This window comes from Scomber japonicus, chromosome 2 (assembly GCF_027409825.1).
Source record: "Scomber japonicus isolate fScoJap1 chromosome 2, fScoJap1.pri, whole genome shotgun sequence".
Classification (NCBI taxonomy): Eukaryota; Metazoa; Chordata; class Actinopteri; order Scombriformes; family Scombridae; genus Scomber; species Scomber japonicus.
The window spans coordinates 34,797,120-34,821,834 of NC_070579.1; the positions used below are offsets into that span (position 1 = coordinate 34,797,120).

Sequence of the window (24,715 nt, forward strand, 5' to 3'; positions counted from 1 at the left end):
ATCTATCGAAATAAAATAAGAGTTGAGCTGAAAAAGCTTTCCTGAATAGAAATGTTTTAGGTAATATGATTGAAACATGTAAATATTTGTGTCCGTTTAAAAAGCTTAGGTGCTTAAAAATCATGTTTCTCCGTCATGTTTTGGTGTAACGTTCTCAGGCTGATGTGTAGACATACCAGCAGAGAGCAGGGAGCGTCTCTCTTTCACTTCCAGGTGCAGCCCGCTGCGGTCCAGTCACATTTCAACACGAACAGCTTTCGGCCTAATAAATGCGCATGCGCACAACAGCTGACCCCTCCGGTTTCTGCGTGCAATGCCACGTTAGTAGCGGTACACACAAAATACCAGCTACTCTCCCAACGTCAAACAGGGACAAAGACCAAAAGCTAAGACCAATTCCCCGCCGAAGCTTAACCCACCGTGTCTGCAGCTCTCTCTTCTCTGTCCGAAAGACTACTCGACGGTAATTATGTTGAAGTTTTTCCTTCTCTGCACTCTGGCTGTGGCCAGCAGGGCTGAAGTCGGTGAGGAAGAAGATGTCCTGGTGCTGAAGAAAAGTAACTTCGAAGAGGCTCTGAAAGCTCACCCAAACATCCTGGTTGAATTCTGTAAGTAAAAAAAATAGCTTGTAAATATCTTCAGCTATAACGCTAGCTGCTCCTCTGCATGCTCACCGGTCCCCCCGGCTAGCTAGCTAAATTAAGCCAGGTTGTGTTAGCATTAAACTTTGACACTTCTGACAAGTTGCTGCTGTTCGTGGCTAACTTTCTCATGTCCTGCACAGTTTTGCACACATGCGTGAAGCTACGTCTCGTAGTTATTCCACCGTAATTCAAGCTATGTAGGAATAGACGGGGCATTGTTTATCAGACGGCGTTTTCTCTTTGTCAGACTGTTTCTCGTCTCATTTGACTAGCTAGCATCGAGTCTCCTCGAAAATAAATCGTTGCATGGATTTAAACAGGGCCATAAGACCTGCAGCTCTGCTCACACTGTCTTACTGCTGTGTTTAATCACTGTACGTTTGTCTAACCAAATGATCACTTTAATACGGCGTATAGACATTTCGATACCCCCAGGATATTGAAGCAGCTCATTATATTGCATTTAGGGGAATTGGCCGTTGCTAGCATCATCACACAATGCAGTTATATCAGAGTTATAAACACCAGAAGTGAAAAGAGAAGATGAATCCATGAATGAGGGGTCTACTAAGTTTCGATTGTCTTCCGTGGTTTTCATATGAGTTTCATTATGAGGAGTCAGACATTTTATCCTATGTGTCGCCTGTCATTTACATGCAGATCTAGTCTTTGAATAACTTTAACATTTCTTGAATAAAAGGATTAATTTTTGTGTTGTAACGCAGGCTTTACTAAGCCTCCTCTTGATAGCCTGCAGGCCCATCCCGCTACACTAAAGTGGGATTGTTGACTTGCTTAGATATGATGCGACTGATCCGTGGACCAGTCAGAGGAGACTCTCCAATGAGCTCTCCAATGAAGGCCGGGATGGGAGGGATAAAGGCTTCGTTGGCCCACGTATTTCTCAGCTGGGCGGGATCTCTGTGGGGTTGGGGAGCTAGGTTGACGTGTACTTTTACAAAAGTTTATCTATGCGTTTGTATTGCCTGGATGTGGAACAAGGAAGTTTTTTTTTTTTTTTGTTAAGACTTTATGGTGATGCAAGGCAACGTCAGTTTATTTGACGTGTCACTTCTGATAAGGTGATTGTTTGTTGGGTGGTGGTGGCCACTGCCAGTTTTGAATTTACAATTGGACACCATGGCTTACAAATGAACACGTGAAACCACAGTAGAAATTCAATTATTTGCCACATATTTGTAGCAGTCTGCTCCAGCCAATAGGATAGGTTCCCACTAACCACAAACTATTCAAACTATTCCTTTTAAAAAGGCCACACATTAAGTTCAATAAAAGTTGTCCTGAAACTTAATAGTAGCACTGCAACTGTATGTGTGTATTATTGTTTAGTTTTAAAATGTCAGAAAATAATGTAAAAGCTCCAATATAACTTCTCAAGTTACTTATTTTCTCTGACCGACAGCCCAAAACTTAAAAATATTGAATATAATCAAATAAAACAAATAAAATGGCTAGATAATTGGAATGATTTATAACTTATTAAAATAGTTCTTAATTTATTCTCTGATTGGTCAACCAGTTGTTTCCATATCAATATATGCTGCTCTGCTGTGTATGAACAGAACTTTGTCTTTGTCAATAGACAAATGTTGTGGATGATTATCAGGAAATTATTTAAAAAAATATTTTTTGTGATTTATTTTTCTCTAAAAAATGAAACAACCATTTCCCAACAGTATTATAAGATAATATCCAACTCTATTCACCTTGAAGGGCTTTCTTGTGCCAAAACTTATCACCTCTTTGCATCAGGTTTACCTTAACAGTGCAAACCTTTGTATGTGCCTGGCTAAATCTCCTCCCGACCTCTCCTACAGATGCCCCATGGTGCGGTCACTGCAAGGCCCTGGCTCCAGAGTACGCCAAGGCTGCCGGCATGCTGAAGGCCGAGGGTTCACAGATCCGCCTGGGTAAGGTGGACGCCACAGAGGAGACCGAGCTGGCCCAGGAGTACGGCGTCCGGGGTTACCCCACCATCAAGTTCTTCAAGGGTGGAGAGAAGGAGGCACCCAAAGAGTACTCTGGTGAGCATCCATGTGTTTTATAAGCACTTACATCAGATAATGTAGATGACTTTTATTTATTTATTTATTGCAGGTTTATGTACTAAATACTGTTGTGTTGAAGTTGTAGTGCATTTAACTTGGCTTTTCTCAAACCAATGCAATGAATGGAGGCCTTTTTTTCTTCTTTTTTTTTAAACACAATGATGTAATGTTGAGTAACCCCCGTCAAAGTCAAGAAAGTTAATTTATTATTTCATAATAAAATATTATGAAATGCTTCCTCAATAGTAAAGAGTCAGGGCCAGGCCCTATTGACTTTCTTTCATACTGGTAATATGATCTGAGCAGCATAAACAGGCAGTCAGCCAATCAGCTTTCGGCAGCATGACTGAGGCAAAAAGTGGGTCGGGCCTCCCCCTGCACGTTCCTCACACGCTGACTCTCAGCCCTGCAAGTGAGATGTGCTTTTCTTCACGTCGCCTCTTTTCTGTGGTCCAGCTTGGTTTAGAAAGGGAGGAGGGAATAAGTTGGGAAGTCTTTTATTTTTGTGTGTGGAAATAACTACTCTTAACTTCAGCCCCAGCTTCTAGAAAAACACCCTGCTCTCTTCTCCCACACACTACCTCTGATTTCGTAGCACTAGTCTGCACCAAGACTACGTGCTGTATCACTTCATCAGCATGTGATTGCTACTGTGTTGCATCAGTGGTTCAGTCTGAATTAAGTCCAGTTGAATAGTAACAGGCTTATTCCAAAGAAAGGTGAATGTGTTTCTGCAGCTTCAGACTTGGAATAATCGTTAAATGTAATTTTAACAAAAACAAGTCAAAGACAAATGAGCAGTGCTGTGTATTTTCATCAAAGATGCAGGAGCTATGGCCTTTTTTAAAATGCAGAAGTGATGTTCCACTTGTGTTTCACACCAATACATTTATGAAGGGTGTGCCCATGGCTCTGTATTTTTGAGTTAACTACAGTCGAGGCAGTGCAAAATTGACTTGAACATCCAAACCCCTCAGGCATTACAGCATTTAATCAAGGTCAGAAATATCTCCAGAGAAAAGAGTTTCCTTCCTTCTTCATATGAACGGTGGATATCAGCCCAACACCTTGTCCATGCTTGAATAAACCTCTTGAAGTTTAGTCTTTCAAGTGTGAATTTGTGGCGATTCACATGCCGTCTTGGCACACATGAGCGCTCAAGTTGTTGTGGTTTTTGTCATCTCGCAGCTGGCAGACAGGCAGAAGACATCGTCAGCTGGTTGAAGAAACGCACAGGCCCAGCCGTCGCCACCCTCGACGGAGTCACCGGCGCCGAGTCTCTGATCGCTGACAACGAAGTGGCCGTCATCGGATTCTTTAAGGTGAGATTCTGATCTCAAGGTTTAATCCCTTTCTGTTTGTTGTAATAGTGCACATACACTCATGGTCTGGTTCCTGGATGGTCCATGTAATACAATCCTTTTCCTATATGCCTGTGTCATCTCCAAAGCTCAATAAATGCTTTTTAGTGTAACCCGTAAGTTCATTAGAGACACACACAATGTTCCTGGCATCATCTTTAATATCATCATGTTTTCCAAGTCTCTGCAAAGCCACAATGCTCTAACTGTTTTAAAAGCAAGTTTTAATCACATCTCTTGTACAGTGCTTTTATCTGAAGGAAAGTTGTCATGTATGTCCGTAGGATCCCGAGTCCGCCGACGCCAAGGCTTTCGAAAAAGCAGCTGAAGCAATAGACGACATTCCCTTCGCCACAACTGCCGATGATGCTGTTTATTCCAAGTTTGAGGTGTCCAAGGACAGTGTTGTCCTCTTCAAGAAGGTGACTTCAAGTTCTTATTTCTCTACTGCTCAGAATCATTAATTTTATAACCAGATGTCATGCGGTGACACATCTGTGCATATCCAGTCATCATATGCACAAACTACATACTGTGGTCACAGGATAACCCATTCTACAGGATACAAATTGAATTACTTGATTATTTAATTTAATCAGAACATACTGTAAATAGGTTATTCATGTCCTTGCATAAGTTTGTCAGAGAGACGGTCACATGTGTAAGTGCTTACAGCAGCGTCTGGAGAAGACACTCGCAGTATGTTTGATCTACTCCTCGGTAACGTAATGCCGACGACCTCACAGTATCAACTCTCTGTTGCTAATCTGGGCTTGCCTTCAACGGTTCTGACGTGAGGTTGCCTCCGAGCCTTCTCCAAGACCTTCCCAGTGTATGACCTCAAGCATGTTGAGCTCATGGTGATAGATGGTGATAGATGGTGAAGAGCTGTTTTAGGCAATGCTACTTCTCTCAAGTGAGCTCATTGGCTTGTGAGCAGGTGATGAATGAATCACAGCTGAATGCGTTCAAGCTCGTCCTCCCTTTTTTTTTGTTGAAATTTGCACAAGCTTGGATTTTTTTATTTTTAAACAGGAGGTCATGTTTGTCTTTTACCACTTATATCAATGACACCGTTTCTCAGGTCATAGATCAATGATGTGTCTTATCAGTAAAACCATATCTGGATTTGTCAAAGTCCAGAATGTCTGTCAATAAAAATTAAGTAACTAGTGTGTTTAAATGAATTTAAATTAACTGCAAAGTCATCCTACAGGAGCAGATAGTCCTTTATGCTACAACCTATAGAATAGTGTGACAGTCACTCAACCTAAGAAGCAGCACTGCAAATAGAAACATAGGGACACTTACTGCATTTCCTTTAGCTGTTCTTTAAGATTTAATTTCAACATAATACTGGTAAAATGCTTCATGTTGACAGCAACGTGCGTTCACTAAAATTTGACCTCACCTCAGTCTTGTGTTTTTGTAATTCAGGTTTAATATATACATATATGTTTGTTTTGTTCTGTGTTATTTATAGTTATTTATAATGATTGAATTCCCAGTGAGTTTTACTGTGTCAGTGCACTGATGTCATTTTATATAAAAGTAACTAACTTTATAACTACAGTTGGGGGTTGATTGCAACATTTTTTACATTTTTGTATACAAACTATATATATCTCTATATCTCGATTATCAGGATTAGTTAATATCCGTATCGGCCCCAAGAATCCAGTATCAGTTTAACCCTAGTAAGAAGCTCAAACTTAAGAAGCTTAAATTCTAATTACAATATGCACCTTCAATCAAAATTAATCAGTGTTTTCTAAAATCAATAAGTGACATATTGTAAATGCAGTTATATTACAAAGTAAAATGCATGTTTAATTACTCACAGATGATACAGTTTCCAGTAACACTGAACATGTGTGTCTATGGGACACAATCTAAAAGTTTTATACTCTGCTCTAAAGTGCTATGTAATTGTAGTCCATTTACTATATTTTGTTTCTCCATAGATTTCTTTTTTTAATGTTATACAGTCTTGTTCAGCCTTCAGCCAACATTAATTTCAGTTCATTTTTAACACTCCCATCTTATTTCTTCATCATTTTGGAACGTTTTACAGTTGTTACTATCTCAGTAGTGAAATAATCATTTGTTGCAGCCCCTGTTTACTTCAGCACAAACAAACTCTAAATATATCAGTGTGTTGAGTTATTGATGATTATCTTTCACTCTGGCACATGCTCAGTCCTCCCGCTGTTATTGTCTGCTCTTTTAAATTCATGTTTGTAACTTAACCCCAACGCAAACACCGTTGACATGTGGGCAGTTAAATGAAGCCTCCCAAAGCAGGGGCTCGGCATTAATAAACAGCTGGCGTTTTTTCACTTGTTTATTGCAAAGGGGGACGGAGGGGTCGGAGGGGTCGGGGGCTTAAGTTTGACAGCCTCGGTCAGTATCTGCACGGCTGGCAGCAAGCCACCAGACAAATGTCCTTCTTCCTATTGTGTGCCAGTGAAGGCTGCTTGGCACAGCTGTACCACCGCTATTCTTAACACTCAATAAAAGTCAGTTTGGTCTCATAGCTCTTTGGTTACCAGGGGATTTGAAAGTGGTCTGTCTGGTAAATCTATGTTTGGTGTTCACAGGCAGACTAGATGAGACACCAGCTGGGAGGATAATATTTTTATCTAAATGTTTCCATCTTTTTTTTTCGTGTGTGTTTACAGTTTGATGAGGGACGCAATACCTTTGATGGAGAGCTGACCAAAGAGAAACTCCTGTCTTTCGTCAAGGCCAACCAGCTGCCCCTGGTCATCGAGTTCACCGAGCAGGTAATTGTGCACGGCCAACGTGAGCACTTCTATCCCTTTTTCCCAGCAACAGGCAGTGCACGTTCAAAAGGGATTCTCACATGTGACACTAGTATATGTCTATTTCCTGCAGACCGCCCCCAAAATCTTCGGTGGAGAAATCAAGTCCCACATCCTCATGTTTTTGCCCAAAACTGCCTCAGACTTCCAGGACAAAATGGACGAGTTTAAGAAAGCCGCAGAGGGATTCAAGGGTCAGGTATGTGAAGTGAACTGAGACATGCTGAACACACACACACACACACACACACACACACACACACACACACACACACACACACCACAAAACCCAAGGCATTGCTCAGATAGGATATTTCAAAATAAAACACTGACTCCTTTCATCTCTCCTCTCCAGATCCTGTTCATTTTCATCGACAGCGACGTTGACGACAACCAGCGCATCCTGGAGTTCTTCGGCCTGAAGAAGGAGGAGTGCCCCGCCATCCGCCTCATCACCCTGGAGGATGAGATGACCAAGTACAAGCCCGACAGTGACTCCATCACCGCAGAGAGCATCATCCAATTCTGCACAAAATTCACCGATGGCAAACTCAAGGTGAGTGCACAAGTGGTTATAGGCTCCCCTATACATCCATAATGGTGCTTAGGGTTAGCTTTGAGTTATTTAATTCACTTTTTGTTTTAATTTATAACTCCAATTCATGTTCCTCTTCTCTCACAGCCCCACCTCATGAGCCAGGATATCCCCGAAGACTGGGACAAAACCCCCGTCAAGGTTTTGGTGGGCAAGAACTTCGAGGAGGTCGCCTTCAACCCCGCTAAGAACGTCTTTGTGGAATTTTGTAAGAGCGTCATCTTTACTTATCGTTATTTTTGACCCATGCGCATTGTTATTATGAGCAGAAAGTCCGCAGATGTCTCAGGTTGATTAATTATCTTCGGATTGAGGTGTTAAAGGGCTTCACCTGTTGCAGGGTCAATTTCTGGCAGTGAAGCGTTGCAGATTTGTCAAACACTCGAGCATCAATATCTGAAACTCGATTCTCGCCCTTCCTTTATTTGCCTCTCGCCAAGACGTTTTCAAATACCTAAGAGAAGAGTCAATGCTAGGGCCCCTCACTCACACCCTCGCAACAACAAATTAAATTGTTACCTGACACCGACGCTGAAAACGTGCAGTTAAATATAGCTGGCAGCATTATTTTTATAATGGTCAGCATCCAAATTTGCACTATTTTTGGAGGAATTTTTCCATCGCTGGCCGCTTTTAAACACAGCTTTACAGGCCAGTCATGCACAGCAGGGTAGGCCCGTATTCCCCAACAGGTGATGAGTTTCCCAACCAGTCAAAGGGGAGCGAGGTCATGAAGCGGAGGCTGCACGTGACACACTCAGTGTGTGTCCGCTACCGACCATGTCAGGGCTCCAGATCAACGGGCAGTAGACAGTAGAACATTCTCGATGCACAAATTACTAACTCACAACTAACAAGACACTAATAACAGCCATTTCTACAATTATACAAGAGCGATTGGTGCACTCGGCTACAATCTGTCCAGACTGCACAGGGCTGAATCAGGCAGCATATATAGCACATAAAAAAAACTGAAACTGTATTGCAAAAGCACAGATCACCATGGAAACGTTTACAAGTACTGAAAGCAGCATCTCCAATCTTTTTAAGTAAATAGTTAGAGAAAACACTCACATATCCATAGGGGCAGACTTAATGATTTAGGGGGAAACTCTGCTTTGTTTTACCAAGTAGAGAAATAAGTCTAATTTTGGGACAGTTTATTTTCACTTTGGGATGATGAATAAAAATTATTTTTCAAGCATTTCTGTGTTGATGGTGGAAGAGTTATATATAACTATACACGTATATTATAAGCCCTGAGCCATATAATGTACACATGTCTGCAATCCAACACCACGTCCTTAAGTTTATGTGCTAAACAACCACACACAGCATGTTATTGCATTTCAATGTGTTTCAATGCTCTGTATATTTAACCTCTGTTCTCTCCATCATTGTGTTCCAGATGCACCTTGGTGCGGACACTGCAAACAGCTGACTCCCATCTGGGAAAAGCTTGGCGAGAAGTACAAGGACAGCGGAGACATCATCGTCGCAAAGATGGACTCCACAGCCAATGAGATCGAGTCAGTCAAAGTCCACAGCTTCCCCACTCTTAAATTCTTCCCTGCAGGAGATGAGCACAAGGTGAGCTCTCATCACTTACTATTTTTCTCTCTTCTATAACTTTTCGTGCTTACTTACTTGGAGAGAAAACAGTAAGAGATTAATCTGCAGGCTGTTTTTGTAAATATCTCCATTTGGGTTGACTGATGGTAATCCATCCGTCTTTCCCCCCCTCCAGCCCGTAATAATCGTATTTGCTTTCTTATTCATTACATGCCTTTGCAGTTGTGAGCTACAGTGATCTGGGTGGTTATTTGGAACCAAAATCATTGCCATAGGGCCCTCTAAAGTATCATTAGTGCCTCTTGATATAGCAGTGTTAACCACGTGCAGAAACCTGAGCCTGCTGGCCTTGCAAGATTCTGCACCATTATGTTAATGCAGTTTCGCTTTCTTCCAGATGCTACTGCATGATTTCACTTACTTTCAGACTGTGTGCCTCAGCCTGCACCTGCCACACTTCCACAGCACCACTTTTATTGAGCGGGCATTCTCGTGCCGGCCTTCAGTTCAACAGTTAATGAGCAGTGTATTGACTTAGGGGGGCCACCCCATAGTAAGTCTAAGGATTAGCCCATGACCCTAGTTAGACGAAGCATGCAAAGAAGAGCAGAAATGCTGGAGCTGTGCAGCAGGTCATTAAGGCTGGATTATGTAACTAAAAATTTGAAATAGCAGCTTAGCAAATGTCCTTTTTATCGTCCCTTTTTGCTAAAATAAGTCTCATGTGAAATCAACCCACTGCTGGCTTGTTGCTGAATCACTTCTTTAATAGATCACATCTGGACAAGTTATGGAGACCGGGTGCCAACATTTTATTGACCGCATTTTAAAATGGCTCAGTGACGGTCAACAGGTTATTTTTTGCTTTTGGACTGAAACTCAACTGGTTTCATGTTTGAATCATAGACACCATTTACAGGTCAGGAGGTGAGACAAGATCTTGCGCATTTACCAGAAATAAAATCTTCTCAACAGGTGATTGATTACAACGGGGAGAGGACCCTGGAAGGCTTCACCAAGTTCCTGGAGAGTGGTGGCAAGGACGGCGGTGCCCCTGCAGGAGACGACGAAGAAGATCAGGATGCAGATGTAAGATCGGCTGAAACACAGAAACACAGATATGCACTTGATACTGTTATAAGCAACAGCATATTTTTAGCCTCATATGATCTGATTTATATGAATTTCTACTGTTCTTTTTATCAGCTGCAAAGGAAAAGTAGTGTCTGGGGTTTGCATTTTTTCAAAACGACAAAAAAAGCCCTTATTCTGAAATATCCCACCATACACATGTCTGAAAAGTCCACTAAACTTCCTCTGAGTGTGCTTTGATAGCAGCAGGACTATCTGCTTGTTATTTGACATATAGGCCCCAAGCTGCCTGTATATTTTCCACTGGAGGCAAATCAAGGAAACAGTAAATGTCCAAAAATCCAAACCCTCTTTGAAGTCCAAAGGGAAACAGGAAATAGCAGTGAGCAAATGTGATAACAAAAGCTGCTGCAGTGAAAGTTAGAAAATTGAGGCCCATTTTCTCAAACTAAACACAAGATTCTGTGAAAACAGGTCTAGTCTTAGACTAAATGTAATCCCTATCCCAGGGTATCGGCCCATTGCCTTTTTCTAAAGAGTTAATCAGTGTTTGTAGTGTTTAATTTTATCACTCAAACATTACAACATTAAGGTGGTGTTGTAGGATATAGTCAAAACCTCACCATAAAGAGTATCTATTGAAAAATGGGCAGTTTTCCAGTTGCCTGTGCATTATTCTTTGTTATTATTGAAAGATCAGGTTTATGTTACGTATGTTTCTGACTCAACCCTTTCAGTGCTTTTTGGAGGCAGATTCAGCATCAAACTCCTATCAGCAGTTTAGGTTATAATCTTACAACTGACCCACTTTGCAAATGAGCCAACTTTTAAAGGGGGACATGAGATGACTGTGTAAAAGAAAGCTCTGGATTCAATAGCCATTTGAAGAAAAATTCTTAAGGCATATATCCTACACTTACACCATGCGCACAATTTATGAAATGAGCAATAGATAAATCAGCATCCACAGTGGTGAAAATGACCAAAGGTGCAGAGAAGGCAAGCTCTCCCGTATTTTACTGACTCCACTGCATCCTCTTCACTCATTCCACCCAGCTATTGTCACCACGCCCCCTTCTCGGAAGTCTAATTACAGCACAGCCGATCACTGTCCGCTAAAGATCCCCCACAGCTGTTGTAGCTGTTTACTAGGCTTTGCCTGGAGACCCCAGCCTCCTGAGAAAAAAGCAGCACGTGCAGCGCTGCAGTCAACATTAGCGCCTCCATGTATCTCACACATCTCCTCGCCACACCTGTCCACCAGACTAGACATAAAGATATGTGGCCCGGCAACACAAAGATGTCATCTATATGCGGGGGTCATGGTTGTGACGGTGTTGATTACACACATTATGAGTGACAGATGATATGATTTGGTTAGACTGTTTTTTATTAGAATGTCTGTCACAACCTCATTTATTTTTAACTAATGATGTATAGTTTGAGCAGCAGTTAAGTTGTGGGTTCACTCAGGGTGCTCCAGCTTCCTCCCACAGTCCAAAAACATGCAGGTTAGGTTAACTGATGACATCAAATTTCCTACAAGATGTGAGTGGGAACGGTCTCTATACTATACTATACTATACTATACTATACTATACTATACTATACTATACTATATATTAGCCCTGGTGTCTGGTGGCGATCTAGCTAGAGTGTACCCCGCCTCTCACCCAATGTTAGCTGAGATTAGCTCCAGCTCCCCTGCGACCCTCTAGAGGATTAACAAAAGGATAAGAAAATGGATGGAAACATACCATGGATGTATTATAAGAGCTGGATACCAGGCCAAAGATGGTATCCATTCAGTCTTATATTCCCATTCAGTTTCGAGCTTCCACGTTATGCCACCCACTGAAAACGCTCAATAGTGTTTCTCTCTTCCTGCTGTCCACAGACTTTACATTGTGATGACATTGTGAATTTTTAAATAGCTTTTCTTGGCTCGAGGAAAGTTTTACAAATATAAAACCACCATGACTCAAAAGTTCATAATAGAAAGAGTAATAATTTACCTTGTCAGCAGTTTGAGGTGTCCTGTCAACAGTTTTACAGACGTCTCTTTAACAAGGGTGGTCTACGTGGAAAATGCTTTGTGGAGCACAGGGGGATTTTGGCTGCAATACTGCGAGTGGCCACCGGGGGTAAAAATTGGCTGACGGGCTGAGCGGTGTCCTATCCAGCTCCTTTATAATACATCCATGATACTAATTCCACCATAAACACTTGCAGGTGTAGAGTAGGATCCATTTATTATCACGTAACATGCAATGATATATTGGAGAGATTCTTAACAACTTCTCCTCCTGTACTCCAGGATTTGGACGAGGAAGGACAGGACGAGGACTCTGACATGGAGGACGGCGGTGACGATGACGGACACGACGAGTTGTAAGAGCCGGCAGAGGAGAGAAGAGGAGAGAGAGGAGACAAGTCCCGCCCCAACCCGTTCCAACCAGTCACCATCACCACCTTCACTTCCTTTGTGGACCTTCCCTGTCCTGTGAACATTAATAGTTCCCCTGTCAATCAGTCAGTCAGTCGGCCTGCTAGCCAGCCCGCCAGTCAGTCAGTCCATCAGTGGTTTGGCAGGCCCCCTTTTTGTTTGCCAGCCACATCTCCAACCTCGCAATCTCTGGCCAGACTGGTCCTGTCTCACCTCGGGGGGGGAGGGGAGGGACTCTGTGGAAACCGTGCACCACCTCTACGGGAGACCTCAATGCCTTCTCTACAAAAAGCTCCACATCAAGCTGTTTGCCTTGTGTATTTTAAACCAAATGTTAAAAAATAGTGGCATTGAGATCTAGTTTTCAAAATGTTTTTTTTTTTGTTCCAGCTGAATTTGCTCCCCTCCTCTTTTAACAAAAAAAAAGAAAAGAAAAAAAAAAGCCTTGCCATTGATCAGTGTGGGTGTGAGCTAACCTGTATTCGTTGGTAAAGGGGGGGCTGCCAATGTTCGTCTCCCTCTGGTAGGAATCCAGAGGACCAGGGTTTTCGTGTGGCGGTTTTTGTACAGGACTGATCTCTCAGGGGACAAGGGGCCACTCTATTAGATGTTTTTATTTTGCAATTCTAAACTAACATTAACCCCCCCACAGAGCTTGGTCTAGCACAAAGGGCCCCCTCATCTGTGGCTGAGACCAATTTCTTCCTTTCTTTCAGTGTGGCGGGCGGCGGAGGTGCAGGGGGTCTACTTTCTTTCAGTTTCTTCATTCCCAAACTCCTCTTTATAGCACGGCTACTGACTATTTTCTAAAAGGAACAAAGGTTAACTTTTTTGAGGGGGGGAAATCCTATTTTTATTTAATTGCTTTCACTATGATTATATTTTTTTGTTCTTTTTAATTTAGGACTTGTCATTTGTAACGATGTGCCATTGTGCCCAGCTGTAGCCAGTTGGCCTTGTTGGGGCAGAGTTGGCCCTCGGACACACTCTCAGACTCGGGAATGGGGTTTATTTTTTTGGCGCCAGTTCTGATAGGTCGCACTGCATTCATGCCTGATCAGAGATTCATTGTGGTTACTAAAGCAGTCGGAGATTTGGTCGGTCTGAGAGAAGTCTGTTCTGTCTGAGGCGGGGAGGGAAACATTGCACAGCCCCACCCCCTCGCCCATACTGTACCTCCGGCATCCCTTTTGGCTCTACCCAACACCCTTGTTGCCACAGCAGCGTGAGTGTGTGCGTGCGTGAGCTGTGTGAATGATGTATAAATTGCTGTGTGATGAGTGGAATGACTACTTACATTTTTGGTGGTCAGTGAACAGGTGAATGAATGTGTTGTGTGAATGTTGGGTGTTTTTTGTTTTTTTTGGCAGGAGGGGAGGCTTGAGTAGAGCAAGGTGATGGGTTTGACAGCTGTACAGCGGTGGGGGAAACTTAACAAAGCATTCCATCATATCCAAATTGATGTGGAAAACGTGAAATGGTGGCCAATAAACAAAAAACTATAAAAATGCATTTGTCTCTAGTTTTGTTTTTCTGTGCTAAAGTGAATTCTGAATTTATACAGCTGTATTGTTCCACACATGAACCTGGGAGAGAGATCACTACACTCATTCACAAATAAAACAAATAAAACGAATAAAAACAGAATCAAGCATCTACCTGTGACACTCAAACACTGTAGCACCAATTGGAGACCAATGAATATCCAATTTGCCTCATCAGCAGCTCAGAACAGAGTAAATATAAAGTGGCATCTTTAAAACAAAAAACAAAAGAAACTCTTTACCATAATTTAGGACACATACAAGCAACATCACATCCTGTAATGGAATGTAATATGACTACATGTACTGAAATCTGATATGCAATGTCATACTTCCACTCCAATGCAGAAGAAAATATACGCTTGACAAGTAGTTAGTTGCTTTTCCAATAATGAGGGTAAGTAAACATGATATATGAAAGGTTGTCATGATTTATACATCCCTAAGCTATATCGGTTTATACATATTGATATTAACCTTTTATTTTACCTCGAAAGACCGTTGAGGAGGTATCCTCATTTACAATGGTGTCAAACATTTACAGCAACACAACAAAACACATAAGGTACAAGAAAAAATATATTAGGAAAAATAACAAGAATGAATAATTACAGTTAAACAGTCAGGATACAGTGAAGTTAAATATAATGTATCCAACAGTACATTTAAAATCATAAAATAACAACATTAAAATGCTGCCTTCATGTTATTTGCATTAGTCATGGTATCCAAATAATGAATATGTAAAACATATATACACTGAATAGTGCCATTTTGCATAATGACTACTTTTACTTCTGATACTTCAACTGCATTTTACTACTTATGTACTTTTACCAAACTACATTTTGAATGACTTGATTGTAACAAAGTAGTTTATAACTGTTATATTACTACTTTTACTTAAAATATCTTCATGCTTTTTCCACCTCTGTTCTATTATCAATCAATCAATCAGACTTTATTTGTATAGCACTTTTCATTCATAGTCATGTAACACAAAGTGCTCTAGTAAAAACAAACAAAGCAAAGTAAAAAAGAAGACAAATAATGACTGAATAATTACATGAACTGAGAAAATGCTACAATAACTCTTGAATCTGCAATAATCTCTAATAAATCTATAATAACATCAATTAACCTGTGCCGGAAGAAAAGGTGGATTTTTTGATTTTTCATATTTGATTTGTTGTTGTTCTGTTAACAGTTTATTTAAAGGACTTTCTGTAAAACTCACCCACACTGAATGCTGTTTGAAAGCTCCACATTGTTGTAAAAGTTAAAAATTGGTCTAAAAATACCTGCCGTGTGAAGATTCCCCTTCTACTCCCCCAGCCGGGTTGCTAAACCCCCCAAATTCCCAGAACAAATACAGAAGGCATGACCTCAGTGTACGCAACAGAAGCTACACAACTGTCTACACTGTTGTCATTCCATCACTCAGGTTAAAGATGACTTGAAAAATGAAAAATAAGCTGAAACTACCAAAACAAATCTATGAATGTGTTCATCATGAATGTGTAAAATATCAGGAAATTGTGAAAAATAAACGTTTTATGAATCTGTTGCTGACCATTCAACTCACACATAAATCAAGGTTTATTTTAGGTAATTGAAAATTTCCCATCCCAACCAATGATGAAGCAAGCTGTGATGTCATGTGGACGTGATCATTACCCATCCTGTGTCCTACATCAGTGATTAAGATAGTGTATGACTGTGAGGACAGCGTACTTTCTAGATTGTTTATGTCAGTGCCAGTGGAGTGAGTGCAGCCTTCACATGGCATCTCATCCTTGCAACATTGGCAGCAACACTCTCCGGCAGTAAACCAATTTTAGTCAACCGCATGTTTACTAGAAACCTCCAAACTCCCCCGCCCCCTGCCTACCTCTCTGCTTCTGGGATGTCACCACTATCTGGAGTGTACTGCATCTGGGTATGCAGAGCTGAAAATGGAGCCAGAGGTTACTGGATGAACTTGGCTTGTGACTGACTTAGTGGGAGGGCCCTGACCCGAGAGGTCTACTCATCTTCCAAATCTCGCCACTGAGATCTGTGAGGTGTCGCGGCTTAAAATAGCCTGATGGAGAGTATAAAGGATCCACAGGGGGAGGTCTGGCCTTCAGAGAGACAAGCGTCACTGTTGATACACTAGACGGAACAGCAAGACAGCCACACCGAGAGGAACTACCGGATAACTCTTCAGGGAGAAAGAAGACTGAGCTCACACAGACCTCAGAGAAGACCTTTAAGACCTGATTTTTGTAATCGTTTTCCTGGAATTCAACAGTTTTTCTGCAAGAACTGAGCAAGAACTCTGAGCAGGATGAAGTATTACCAGTGCCCCGTGACCCAGACCATGAGGATCAAGGCTTACAATGAGGACTGCGTCATCCCAGTCAGCTGCAAGACCTCTTCTCTGAAGCCCATCCGCAATGTACACTTCCCCAACGACATTGTTTTCCAGGACTACGTCAGACATGGCGAGCTGGAGAGGATTGGACTTTTCATCCGAGCCAAAAGGGTTAACCTGGACACCATCTATCACTCTGGTAAGAAGCCACGAAACAATCGCATGAACCTTGATCCTGGAAATGCTTATGCAGTTAGAGATCTTCCTTTTAAACTACAAATATTAATCTTTGATGCTAATGCTGAGCCTGCTCTCTCTCGCTCTATCTTTCTCTCTCTCTCTCTCTCTGTGCAGGCATGGCTGCTATCCACGAGGCTGTCCTGTCTGGGAACCTAGAGTGTGTGAAGCTGCTGGTGGACTACGGAGCAGATATCCACCAGAGAGACGAGGAGGGATGGACCCCCCTGCACATGGCTTGCAGCGACGGTTTTCCACACATTGCACGGTAAGCATCTCTTCCTGAAAAAAATCAATCTCAACTCTATCTCAGTTTAAAGCCAAAACTTTGGGCCAAACAAAATAGCCAGAAGGAGGTGTGGCATTACATGTTGACAGTTTGCAAACACATACCACACATAGGCATTGGTTCAGCTCTCTTACACCACAGAAGTAAGAGAAACTGGAGTATCTCTGACCTCTCTAGTCCTTTCTGACCTTTCTGACACTGAAGTATGCCTGAAACTCGCATTGAGTTTACCAAACATCCAAAACCAGCAAGATCTCTTTTACTAACCAAGCTTGAATTTTGCTCATTTCAGCTACCTCCTCTCACTGGGTGCTGACCCCGAGCTGGAGAACGACTGCGGGGAGAGGCCAGCTGACCTCATAGACCCAGAGAACAAGGAGCTGCTGGAGCTGTTCGGCCTGGCCATCAACGACTGAATGAGAGACACTAGGATTTTAAAGCCTGCACACTTTTGTCTGAAACCTGCTGACCCGGTCGCCTGACTGTTGTGCAGAAACGGACTGAAGAGGCCTTGTCGATCCAGCATCCTGATTTTGCGAGTGGCCTCATTTCTGGAGGTCGAGGACTGACCTCGAATGTCTGGTGAATGGAGGCCTGGTCTAGCTGGTTGAGCAGAGACGTTTCCAGCTTTACAGATTTACAGCTTCACAGCTTCTTTTTTATACCACTTGCTTGTGGTTCAGATGACCGGCAGCCCTCTGACAGCACCTCTGTAGTGAAATAGACAAGGGTAAACAGGCTTGCCAACTAGTTTGCAGTAAATCAAAAGTTATAAACCCAATGTATTTTTTTATTCTTGCCTTCTTCTTGTTGTATATATATTATTTTTATACTATTTTTTAAAATAAAGTTATTAAACAATAGATTTCAGTTTGTCTGCCATTTCTTTAATTTTTCAGATAGATGAAGACCAAAACTGATCAAAGCACTACACCCCTACACTACACCATCTAGAAAATTAAGAGACATTCAGTCAGACACCTTTATCAGAGTTATTATGACTAGTGTACCTTCAAAATGTGTTCTTCATGCCACAAATGCTGGCTGTCCTCAAAAACAACCAAAAGGATCTCTAACCCTCATGTTGTGTTCATTTCATGTTAAACAATTTTGTGTTCCCGGTCAAAAATGACCATTCCATTAGGACTCATCATAAAAACTGTAATAATACATATATTATCACTATGTGTTGTGTTAGATCTTTTCATCAACTTCAGTTCTTGTGAACATTACAAGTTTTTAACTACTATTTGTTATTTATGGCCTGTATGCCTCACTGATCTGAGCATATACTGTACATCTTGAATTTGAGTTCTAAAAAGCATCATTTTTGGATTATTTTGTTTATAAGAAATAATCAGATGAAAGACAGTACTGTGGAGTGTGTTAAGTGAGGAGACAAGAGACGAAGATGTGTCGAGTCAGCTTTACTTTCCACTTTTTGTATATACTGTATACACACAGTACAGCGAGTGAGGTGAAAACTTGCCACAACAATGTAAACCTGGAACTAGTACCCCGTAAACGTCTCCCTTAAAGGTACAGTCTCTTGGTGAATGTCCCAATCAGTGTTTATGGTGAATGTCTCCTCCAGTGTTCATTGTGCGTCACCACAATACACTGTTTATCACAGACTACTTTGGGTTAAAGTTACCAAGGACATTTGTTTTGAAATCATTTAAAATTTGTATGCAGTCACATAAAGTAACACCAGTCGGAACATTTTATTGTGTACAAAGGAAATTATCCCAAAACTACACTTGACAATTTCACAATATTCCAAGATCAATGTCTTAATACATTAAAGATCAACTAACAAGAACAATAACATTACAATGTCCAATCAGATGTGTTTTGCCTGATAACAGAAAACAACTGAAAACTGATAACAAAATCAAGCTTCTAAACTTGGTGGAGGGGGGTTTACTCAAACTTCAATGGTGTTTTTCTCATGCACATGTTGGACAATATGTACAGGTTGTTGCATGTGCCTTGCAAACATATGCATTGCATTTATGGCACATTATGCTTGTTGTCACATCTCTGGGCACACACAGACTGCACCTCTTCCTTTTGTCACCTCTCTTGCTGTCTCACCAGCCAGAATCAAAACACCCATGTATGCTTTCATGTCTGTCTGGGTTACTTCCTTCCAATTGTCTTTGTAAATCTGTTTCCCCTGCAAGTTGGTCATGTTTACCACCAAGGTTTCAATGGATTCAGTTAGGAACAATTCAAAGCAGGATTTGATGTAATCAATCCGGGATACAGCATATTTTGTAGGTCTTGGGTCATCCTGATTACATTTTCAGCTGAAAGACAACATTGATTCTCAGGTGGGGATGAAGACCAGGATAAGTTCCCATTCTTGAATGTGACAGTGGCCTTACCATAGCCATCCTCTTCATCACTGGATTCCTCCCCATCAGTTATTTCTTGGTCTGGATTCTGTGTTGTCTTCATCTTCCTCCTCTAATCCATCCTCACAGTCAGTTTCCTGGCCTCTCTCCTCCTCATCAGTGTGGTGATCAAATATATAATCAAGAGCGCCTACATCTAAGTAAGGCATTACTTTGATGAGATCAATGTGTAGATGACTCATAAAATCACAACTGATTAGTCTATATTTAAGTAAGGCCTTACTACAGCCCCTACATCTAGGTAAGGCCTTACCTTGATGAGATCAATGTGTGGATGACTCATAAAATCACAACAACTGTTTAGTCTACATCTAAGTAATGCTATAGCCTTACTACAGCCCCTACATCTAAGTAAGGCTATAGACGTGCCTTGATGAGATCAATGTGTGGATGACTCATAAAATCACAACAACTGATTAGCCTACATCTCAGTGAGGCTATAGCCTTACTACAGCTCCTACGTATAAGTAAGGATATAGCCTTACCTTTGTGAGATCAATGTGTGGATGACTCATAAAATCACAACAACTGATTAGTCTACATCTAAGTAAGGTTATAGCCTTACTACAGTCCCTACATCTAAGTAAGGCTATAGATGTGCCTTGATGAGATCAATGTGTGGATGACTCATAAAATCACAACAACTGATTAGCCTACATCTCAGTGAGGCTATAGCCTTACATTGATGAGATCAATGTGTGGATGACTCATAAAATCACAACAACTGACTAGTCTATATCTAAGTAAGGCCTTACTACAGCCCCAACATCCAGGTAAGGCCACAGCCTTACTACAGCCCCAACATCTAAGTAAGGCCTTACCTTGATGAGATCAATGTTTGGATGACTCATACAATCACAACAACTGATTAGTCTACATGTAAGTAATGCTATAGCCTTACTACGGCCCCTACATCTAAGTAAGGTTATAGCCTTACTACAGTCCCTACATCTAAGTAAGGCTATAGACTTGCCTTGATGAGATCAATGTGTGGATGACTCATAAAATCACAACTGATTAGTCTACATCTAAGTAAGGCTATAGCCTTACTACAGCCCCTACATCCATGTAAGGCTATAGCCTTACTTTGATGAGATCAATGTGTAGATGACTCATAAAATCACAAGTGATTAGTCTACATCTAAGTAAGGTTATAGCCTTACCTTGATGAGATCAATGTGTGGATGACTCATAAAATCACAACTGATTAGTCTTTATCTAAGTAAGGCCTTACTACAGCCCCTACATCTAAGTAAGGTTATAGCCTTACTACAGCCCCAACATCTAAGTAAGGCCTTACCTTGATGAGATCAATGTGTGGATGACTCATAAAATCACAACTGATTAGTCTACATCTAAGTAAGGTTATAGCCTTACTACAACCCCTAAATCTAAGTAAGGATATAGCCTTACTACAGCCCCTACATCCTTACTAAGTAAGGCGTGGATGACTCATGAAATCACAACTGATTAGAATTTCTCAGTATATAAATGTACAATGACAATAAACTATTCAAAGCCACAGAGAAATGTCACCATGCAGCAAACAGAACACTAACAAAGTTATCACATATCTGGTGAAGCTAGTGGAGCAGCTTGAAATGCTGATATGTTGCTCAGCTTTTTGTCAGTTGGTGGAGATCAAAACAGCTGTAACGTTGAATCACATGGACAGAAATATGACTCTCACTAATGCCAGCGTTGCTGTCTACTGGCTGTGTAAACAAGCAACTGCCTGCCAACATGTTACCCTAACTTTATAAGGTGAAAATATGTCCGTATTTTCAGCCTGTTCTGCTGGCTCAGAGTGCCCAAACAATTCATTTAGCTTCAAAAAGGTATCACTTCTGAATATGAACATCAACATTCCCATTTCAATTGCAAGTTTTTAGCTCTGATAATAAACTACCTTCTTGTTCCTCTTGAGAGTCATTACTGGAAACACAAAACAATCAGGTTAATCTCATCAAGAGGGATTAAAGTCAGAATCAGTCAGCAGAGCATTGAAATTCAGGTCATATGCTTCAAAACCCACCAGCACAGACCTCAAATGCACCGTGAAAAGCAGGAGGCGTACAGTGCAAGTTATGTGGGATTTTTTTTTTTATTCATTTAAACACCTTTTCTGTTGATAGAATATGTTTCAGGTGTTTATTGAATTAAACAACAAGCAGAAGTACAAAAACAGAAGTTATTTACAGTCGATACAAAAACAAACAAGTAAATCCATGAAGAAGCTTCATTCTTTAAACTTCCACTCCTGTCGGCACATGGGGCACTGCTGCTGCACCTGCTGCGAGTTCAGCCATTTCAAGATGCAGTGCATGTGGAAACAGTGAGAGCACTGACCCCAGACCAGTGGGCAGTCGTCGCCAGGTACCTTACCTGCAAAGAAAGAAAAAGAAAAAATTTAAGATTAAAAAGATAAAAGATGTTAAGCATTAATAGGAGATTCATAAAGTGTTGCTCTGTGTTGATTCAGGGCTTCAGCCTTGAATATTTTGAGTCTAGCGCAGAATATATTTGGTTCTGGTATTTTCTGGTGCTCTGTGTTGGAGGGGTGTGAGCTGCTGCTTCCAGCGTTATAAACTTTTCTCCACATTTCAACTCTGATATTGGTCAAAATTAAACTGCAGAGAGCACAAAAGCCACAGTATGCACACTTTATTTCCATCTAATCTATTGAAATGTTGCTCAAAATACAAGTATTCAGAGCAGGCAGGTCAGTAACAAGCTGGATTAATGTCTGAATCTTACTAATTAATGTTGGTCAAGTGTTACTGCATAAGCCTCTAATACTGATGTTATATTTCCCATCAGTGAATGAGTGCAGAACTCTTTCTTGAAGTTTATTCAGTAGCTGAAGCGTCTCACAGCTGCTGAAATGATAAGAGGCTCTTTAACCTTAAAGCAGTTCTGTCTGCATTTACACACAAGCAGCTGTAACTTCTTGAATGATTTAAATCTCCCGACATGCCAACAGAATAATGTTCCTTTACACATCTGATATTTTTATTATTAGTATGTAAAAGTCCAGACTCTGTTTCCTCTGTACTGTTCTGTTATCTGTTTCTATTAGATTACATAATAATTATACATATATATAATAATTATACTACAAGTTTCATGAGCTGTTGCCTGATTGGACAGGCAGGTGAACTTATTTGTTCCACAGATACACCTGTGCCTTTTTCCAACTGCTCCATTTAAAAAGGGCTAATTTTCTGTCATCAAGCTAAATCTCTCCATGTGGATAGTTTTCATTTTGTTTGTACAGGTTTGGAAATCACTCTCCAACTGGGATTGTGGTTGCCTCCACTCAACACTGTGGTTACAACTTAGAAAACTGTTTGATGGTTTGCTTCCCACAAAACAATAATGCTTAAGTCTAAAGTCTACTAAATATGAGAGTATTATTGTAAATGTACACTGAAATATTTGAGGGTTGGTGTCTTGAATAAAATCATTATTTGTGGTAGATACAGGACATAAAGAATGTGCCACAATCATGCCATATATATATATATATATATAGATATATATATATATATACACACAGTATATATATATATATATATATATATACATACAATGTACTGTAGTCTAAAGTCATGCTTCATTATGTATATTTACATTAATACTGCATATTCAACAAAAAAATTCTTATTCTGCCTTTTAAACACAGACTCCTGAGGAAATTTCTCATTTCTATATAATGCTTCTGATTCATAGCTAAGGGAAAAGTTAAAGGTGAAAGTTATGTACGACAATTTATACTTCCACTTGTGAAAAAGTGTTGACCATTGTAGAATAAAGCTTTAACACTGTTTAAACCCACTTTCAGATTTGTGTAACCTTTATTTTGCTTTAGAAAACTGACAAGAGGGTAATTTCACTGCTTTTATCCTCATCCACACCACATTAGACCTGTTCTAGATTAAGAACCACTGTACTTTGACCTCTCTTCTCTTCAATATTATATTAGTTATGTAGTCCAGATTTGACAAGTCAAAGTACAGTGGTTTTTGATCTGGACCTGGGTGGGAAAAAGCAGTGAAATCGCCCTTTTTAGTTTTGTTTTCATAAGGGAGGCAAAATGGTTTCACAAATCTGAAAGTAGGTTTATAGAGTTAAAACTTTTTGCTAGTATAAGTGGTGACAAAACAGACAATCAGCCACTAAATATCATTATTAATTATGTTTCCCTTAACTACGAATCAAAAGCTAACTTCAGCACAGTAATGTCTTCATTATTCATATACACCTTTAAAAGAATGACAACTGAAAACTGTTTATAAGTATTAGTTACTATTTGACAGCATGACTGAAATGTTTTACTACAGCACTGTTGGTATATTGTAGTTATTCATTTTGCCTTAGAGATGTTTAATGCTGACAAGCTGATATTGGTATAAAAACATCAGTGTGCAGCTGCTGCAGATACTGTCGGCTGTTCCATCTTTAGCATCATCCACACAGCATGAAGGCTGGCGGGGCTACTCACAGTCTGGGCAGCAGCCATTAAACGGCATCCTGCAGATCCCACAGTTTTCATCATTAGCCACCCACAACCAGGACGCCACTCCGCTCCAATGCCGGATCTTCACCTTCATCCTGAGAGTCTCTAACAGGAGAAACAAAACACTCATTATCACACCTACGGTAGCATGTGAGCTACTGTTGACAGCTAACTTCAGCAGTTCACTTGCTGTTCAGAGATATCAACTGACTTACAGAGCAGCGTCTCCTTCAGATATATCCAACACGAGTTACGTTTCAATGTTTCTTAGCCAACAAAAAGTCATTTTATGTGCAGCCTGAAGTCAGAAGTCAACAACACGTAGCTAACGTTTCAGCTGCCCGGGAGAATGGCCCTTTTCTTCTTCGTCTGCTGGAATTGCGGCAGGCTGCATGCTGGGAGTAGACAAGCTGCCCTCTAGAGGCGATGTACGGAACAGCTGGTGAGACTCAAATTATTGATAACAGTTTGGGTTTTGTTTTAGATTTACATTATTACAGCAGCAAAGAGGACAGTAAAAATAGAAGAGCATCAATAAAAAAGAGTAAAGAACAATAAATAATAGGTAAGTACAAAATCAATGAAAACAATAGTAATAAAAAATATAGTAAAATTACATAACATTATGTACAAGAGTAATATTGGTGTTGAGTGAAAATATACCTATTTGATAATGTTATTGCATGGATTTAAAATATATATTGCACAGTTGAACTGAAAGTAGTGGTATACCTGGTTAAGATTAA

The 24,715-nt window shown here is 40.7% G+C and overlaps 3 protein-coding genes across 3 annotated transcripts; 2 read left to right on the top strand and 1 right to left on the bottom strand.

Annotated features, from left to right (window-relative positions):
* The first annotated feature begins 254 nt into the window (after positions 1–254).
* p4hb (prolyl 4-hydroxylase, beta polypeptide) lies at positions 255–14,114 on the top strand. Its single transcript, XM_053328558.1, has 11 exons — positions 255–608; positions 2,483–2,689; positions 3,902–4,035; positions 4,359–4,496; positions 6,756–6,860; positions 6,973–7,098; positions 7,255–7,455; positions 7,582–7,702; positions 8,903–9,084; positions 10,042–10,155; positions 12,476–14,114. The coding sequence occupies exons 1-11, from the start codon at positions 470–472 to the stop codon at positions 12,551–12,553; spliced, it is 1,545 nt and encodes a 514-aa protein (XP_053184533.1). The 5' UTR covers positions 255–469; the 3' UTR covers positions 12,554–14,114.
* A 2,178-nt stretch (positions 14,115–16,292) lies between these two features.
* ppp1r27b (protein phosphatase 1, regulatory subunit 27b) lies at positions 16,293–17,688 on the top strand. The gene is made up of 3 exons (XM_053335235.1): positions 16,293–16,703; positions 16,859–17,009; positions 17,323–17,688. The coding sequence occupies exons 1-3, from the start codon at positions 16,478–16,480 to the stop codon at positions 17,444–17,446; spliced, it is 501 nt and encodes a 166-aa protein (XP_053191210.1). The 5' UTR covers positions 16,293–16,477; the 3' UTR covers positions 17,447–17,688.
* A 3,853-nt stretch (positions 17,689–21,541) lies between these two features.
* On the bottom strand, positions 21,542–24,338 carry anapc11 (APC11 anaphase promoting complex subunit 11 homolog (yeast)). The gene is made up of 3 exons (XM_053333240.1): positions 24,185–24,338; positions 23,955–24,074; positions 21,542–21,835 (listed from the first exon to the last, which is right to left on the bottom strand). The coding sequence occupies exons 2-3, from the start codon at positions 24,061–24,063 to the stop codon at positions 21,690–21,692; spliced, it is 255 nt and encodes an 84-aa protein (XP_053189215.1). The 5' UTR covers positions 24,064–24,074; positions 24,185–24,338; the 3' UTR covers positions 21,542–21,689.
* Between the last annotated feature and the right edge of the window lie 377 nt (positions 24,339–24,715).

Excerpts from the sequence above, each read along its gene's own strand:
- p4hb (XM_053328558.1), top strand. The coding sequence starts at position 470 with ATGTTGAAGTTTTTCCTTCTCTGCACTCTGGCTGTGGCCAGCAGGGCT. Across the intron at positions 7,099-7,254 it reads CAGAGGGATTCAAGGGTCAG|ATCCTGTTCATTTTCATCGA; the intron begins GTATGTGAAGTG and ends TCTCCTCTCCAG. Across the intron at positions 9,085-10,041 it reads CTGCAGGAGATGAGCACAAG|GTGATTGATTACAACGGGGA; the intron begins GTGAGCTCTCAT and ends TCTTCTCAACAG.
- ppp1r27b (XM_053335235.1), top strand. The coding sequence starts at position 16,478 with ATGAAGTATTACCAGTGCCCCGTGACCCAGACCATGAGGATCAAGGCT. Across the intron at positions 16,704-16,858 it reads GGACACCATCTATCACTCTG|GCATGGCTGCTATCCACGAG; the intron begins GTAAGAAGCCAC and ends CTCTCTGTGCAG. Across the intron at positions 17,010-17,322 it reads GGTTTTCCACACATTGCACG|CTACCTCCTCTCACTGGGTG; the intron begins GTAAGCATCTCT and ends TGCTCATTTCAG.
- anapc11 (XM_053333240.1), bottom strand. The coding sequence starts at position 24,063 with ATGAAGGTGAAGATCCGGCATTGGAGCGGAGTGGCGTCCTGGTTGTGG. Across the intron at positions 21,836-23,954 it reads TAATGGCTGCTGCCCAGACT|GTAAGGTACCTGGCGACGAC; the intron begins GTGAGTAGCCCC and ends CTTTCTTTGCAG.